The 3,894-nt window shown below is 38.6% G+C and overlaps 1 protein-coding gene across 1 annotated transcript; it reads left to right on the top strand.

Annotated features, from left to right (window-relative positions):
- The first annotated feature begins 517 nt into the window (after positions 1-517).
- Positions 518-3,361, top strand: IZUMO3 (IZUMO family member 3). Its single transcript, XM_045468195.1, has 7 exons — positions 518-965; positions 1,102-1,176; positions 1,326-1,415; positions 1,631-1,648; positions 2,115-2,195; positions 2,560-2,650; positions 2,957-3,361. The coding sequence occupies exons 1-7, from the start codon at positions 734-736 to the stop codon at positions 3,060-3,062; spliced, it is 693 nt and encodes a 230-aa protein (XP_045324151.1). The 5' UTR covers positions 518-733; the 3' UTR covers positions 3,063-3,361.
- Positions 3,362-3,894: the final 533 nt, after the last annotated feature.

Raw genomic sequence — 3,894 nt, 5'->3', positions numbered from 1 at the left:
TGTGTCCACTAAAGGACCCTGGGTGTTACTGGATTCTCACCCAACACCATATACTCAACTGATGTCTCCTGTCTCCTTGCTCCAGACTCTTTATTAAAAGAATGATATAAAAAATTATATGTCATGCCTGAAAATCATCCTACCAATTTCTGAGAAATTACCAATTATATAAAAATTACTATCAATGACATCAATTACATCTGGACATCTATTGCTAATTTTCAACAATACTTCTACCATTAGGGACTGGGACCCCAAGCAATTCAATATTCTAGGGCTTTATTACCTCCTGTATAGAAGTAGAATTTTGGTTAAGCAGCTCTAAGGTCCTATGAGATCTCTTTCTTGAGACACCACTCCCATGATCAGGAGGGATGTGGGAATTTACTGAGGACACAAGAATAGGAAAAACCTGAAGAAAAACCTTTTCTGAGATATATCTCTGCACGGAACTCTGCTTGTGTGAGCTCAAGATTTCTCTCTCTGTGTTCTATGCTCAGAACTCAGGTATCTGCTTCCCAACTGGCAGTTCTCCCTCTCTGGCATGAAGGATAAATGTCAGAAAACAATTGAAGATCCTTAAGCAAATGAGATTGCCTAGAAGTGGGATGGAAATGGAGGGAGGGGAAGGTGGAGTCAGACTATCCAGGACAAGGCTCTTATTCCTGGATTTTTGAAGAAAAGGGAACTAGGTGAACTAGTTGCCAGGACAACCAGCTGTTGGGGGAAGGAAATGGGAGACCTGTGGTTGCTCCTACTCTTGCCCCTGTCCTTGGCAGCCTTCCACGGGGTCAAAGCCTGCTTGGAATGTGACCCCAAATTCAAAGAGGATATTAGGTCCTTGATAACAAAGCTGGTACCCTCAGAAGTCCCTGGCCGAACTCATCTGCTTGAACGGCAGATTAAGGAGATGATCCATTTAAGCTTCAAGGTCTCCCACGGGGACAAGATGCTTCGGGTGTTGGGTGAGGGAAGCTTGAGTCACTGAGAGTTTTGTGGGTTAAAAGGAAAAGGGAGGCAGGGAAGAGTGCACGTGGGTCCACATAAGTTTTTCCATTGATGTAATTATTCCTCTGTATGTATCTTTAACCCCCTCTCTAGCTGTTCATAAGGCTGTCAAGTTGAGAATATGGTTGAAGAATGAACTTTATAAACTGGGCAATGAAACATGGAAAGGTGAGGGATTGTTTCAATGTTAAAAGATTGTACTGCCCAATCAAGTATAGGCAAAGTTCACTGGGAAAAACAAGGCAAAAACAATTAGGATTAAATTCTGAAGGGAAGAACCACCCCTAGTTTCTAATGTCCCTTCCACCTCCTCTTAGGTGCCTTTATCCTTCAAGGCAAGCTTCTCGATGTCCGCCAAAACCTGGAATCGAAACTGAAAGAGATATTAAAGAACTTCTCTGAAGTTGGTAATAAAAGATGTCTATCTAACAACAGTGAACTTATGTGAAAGGAATAGGAAATGAGGGTGAGAGGAGGAAGGTGGTTTCATATTAGAGTTATTTAGGATGGATGGAAGGGTGGCTGGAACCTCATTTTGTAACCAAATAAAGACTATTGGGTATAAATATGGCAAACTCTACGTTGATCATAAGCTCACTAGAACTTTCTAATTCTCTTTTAGCTTGTTCTGAAGATTGTGGTAAGTACAGTACATGGGACACCTTGAGGATTCAACCCCTATTTCCCCATCTCATTTGTTCTATATGGCCATATCTTTCCCACCTGTCACACTCAGAACTCACTTCCTAGAGATTTGATTATGGGGGTGGGAATGTCAATAGTATCTGACAACAAAATGTGTCTCAAATCTCAAACACACAGATTTTGGAGGTGCTCAGAGGCTTTCAAAAGTATGGTTTATAACCCATAGGGCCAATATAAGCTGAGGCGTCATTTTTCCCACTTCTTCTCCAGAGATCTGACTTAAGTTACAGAAGCTTTTGACTCATCAAGAAACTTGATTACTAGGGAAAGAAAGAATTCACAGCAATGTAAACTTAAGAGTCCTGTAAATGCCTGAGGTTTAATCCATCAGACTTGATGTATGAAATAAGAAAACTCCATGCCATGGCCCCCCCTTCCGTTAAATTTCTTCTCTTTATCAGTTGTGACTGAAGGTCCTATCTTGGATTGTTGGACCTGTCTTCGCATCACCACCCAATGCTTCAGAGGAGAGTATTGTGGAGGTAACAAAGATAGTGGTGTGGCATTTTGAGGGACCAGGTATCAAGGTACTCAGTTGTTTATTGATTTATTTTACAAATATTTGGTGAGCACCTTCTAGGCACGTCATGCTAATGTTACAAATCAGAGCTAAAATATTGGGCAAAATTTGTACCAGTATGAATAAATTACTGGGCACCAGATCAATTGAAGGGCTGAGAAATGAAAAGGTTGGACTAAATGAAGATAGAGAGAAAACAGCAATAGAAGTAGTGGACAAAGCAAATTATTTGAGGTTAATAAGAGTCATCTATTATGGATCAAGTTCTCAAGTTAGTATTTTTCTTCTCCCCAACCCACTTTCTTTTTTTCCATTTCTCCCTCCAGAAGAGGATTCAAGGATGGCTGAGAATCGAGAGATTGGACTATTTCTGATATTGCTAACAGAAGTTGTGATATTGGGAAGTGCTTGGTTACTGTGAGTTTTTCTCCCTCGAAGTCAAGCATTCCTTTGGCAAAGAGACTGCCCAATCCTCCCCCTCCTTACAAAGGCAATAAGGAGAAAAAAGTCATTTCAAATTTGGGATAGAATACCAACAGGGATAAAATGGATAGAAGTCTATGGGATAAAAACTGGAACATAGGAAATGGAGGAGGTACAATAAAGTATGAGGCAAACTTCTAGAGCACTATACAGAAACACACACATACACACACACACACACACATAATTATCTTAAAGAGTTGGCCTGCTAATATTGAAATCAGGATTATGTTTCTCTAGATTCCATATCTGTGTGTCTCATTGGAGGAAAATGAAGGCAATACGAAGGTCATTAAAGAAATATTTGGAGAAGAAACTTGAAGAATTAATAGGGATGACAGATTAGAAAGAGAAGGATGATTCTGGAATCAGAAAATACATAAACACAGACAGGAGGTCTTTCACAATTCTGTTAAGTGTTAACTCAGAATTAAGCTCTTTTGTGGTCATAAAGTCATAGTTTTTAAAACTGAAATCGAACTTAAAGTTTCTCTAGTCAAGATCCTTATGGTATCCTGAGGCAATGGAAGCAATGAGAGGGCAAATGATATACCCAGAGTTGTACAGAATGTAATGCTGATATGTTGCAATGTACATAAAGATGATACACTGCATTGATAATAAAGAATGATTGGTAACTCTCAATGACTGCCATTAGAATATTTCAATTTCTAAGGATGCTTCTTATTTCTATCTTTCATTTTGTTACTATTTCCATATTTATCCTTCAGTTCAATGTGAACAATTTCTTTGATAATACATTACCTCTTCATCATGGCATCGCACACACCCAAAATATTAGTTCTAAGTAGTTGAGGATTACCCCGTTTTCCTCTAAATCTATGTTCCATGACTTAATTACATATTATGTTCCTTTGAGTTGTTTCTACTGAATACTTCTTATATAGATGGCATCCTAGTAAGTGCTTTATGTTTGTTATCTAACTGAATTCTCACAATAATCTTAAGACTTGGATGAAGTGGATACTTTTAATACAAGTACAAACACCAATACTGACATAGGAAGAAAAAAATAACCACAAATTTATAATGTTCTTTAAAGAAATTTAAATGGTGTAAGCACAACTATTGGGGGAAAAAAGTCACGGTTAAGGAAAAGCCTAGAACAAAATACAACATAGTGACTTTGGTGTTAACCTGGAATGAGAAACTATGAT

Source organism: Leopardus geoffroyi, chromosome D4 (assembly GCF_018350155.1).
Source record: "Leopardus geoffroyi isolate Oge1 chromosome D4, O.geoffroyi_Oge1_pat1.0, whole genome shotgun sequence".
NCBI classification, from domain to species: domain Eukaryota; kingdom Metazoa; phylum Chordata; class Mammalia; order Carnivora; family Felidae; genus Leopardus; species Leopardus geoffroyi.
The sequence above is the reverse complement of the archived record's forward strand: the minus strand, read 5'-3'. Positions and strand labels throughout refer to the sequence as shown.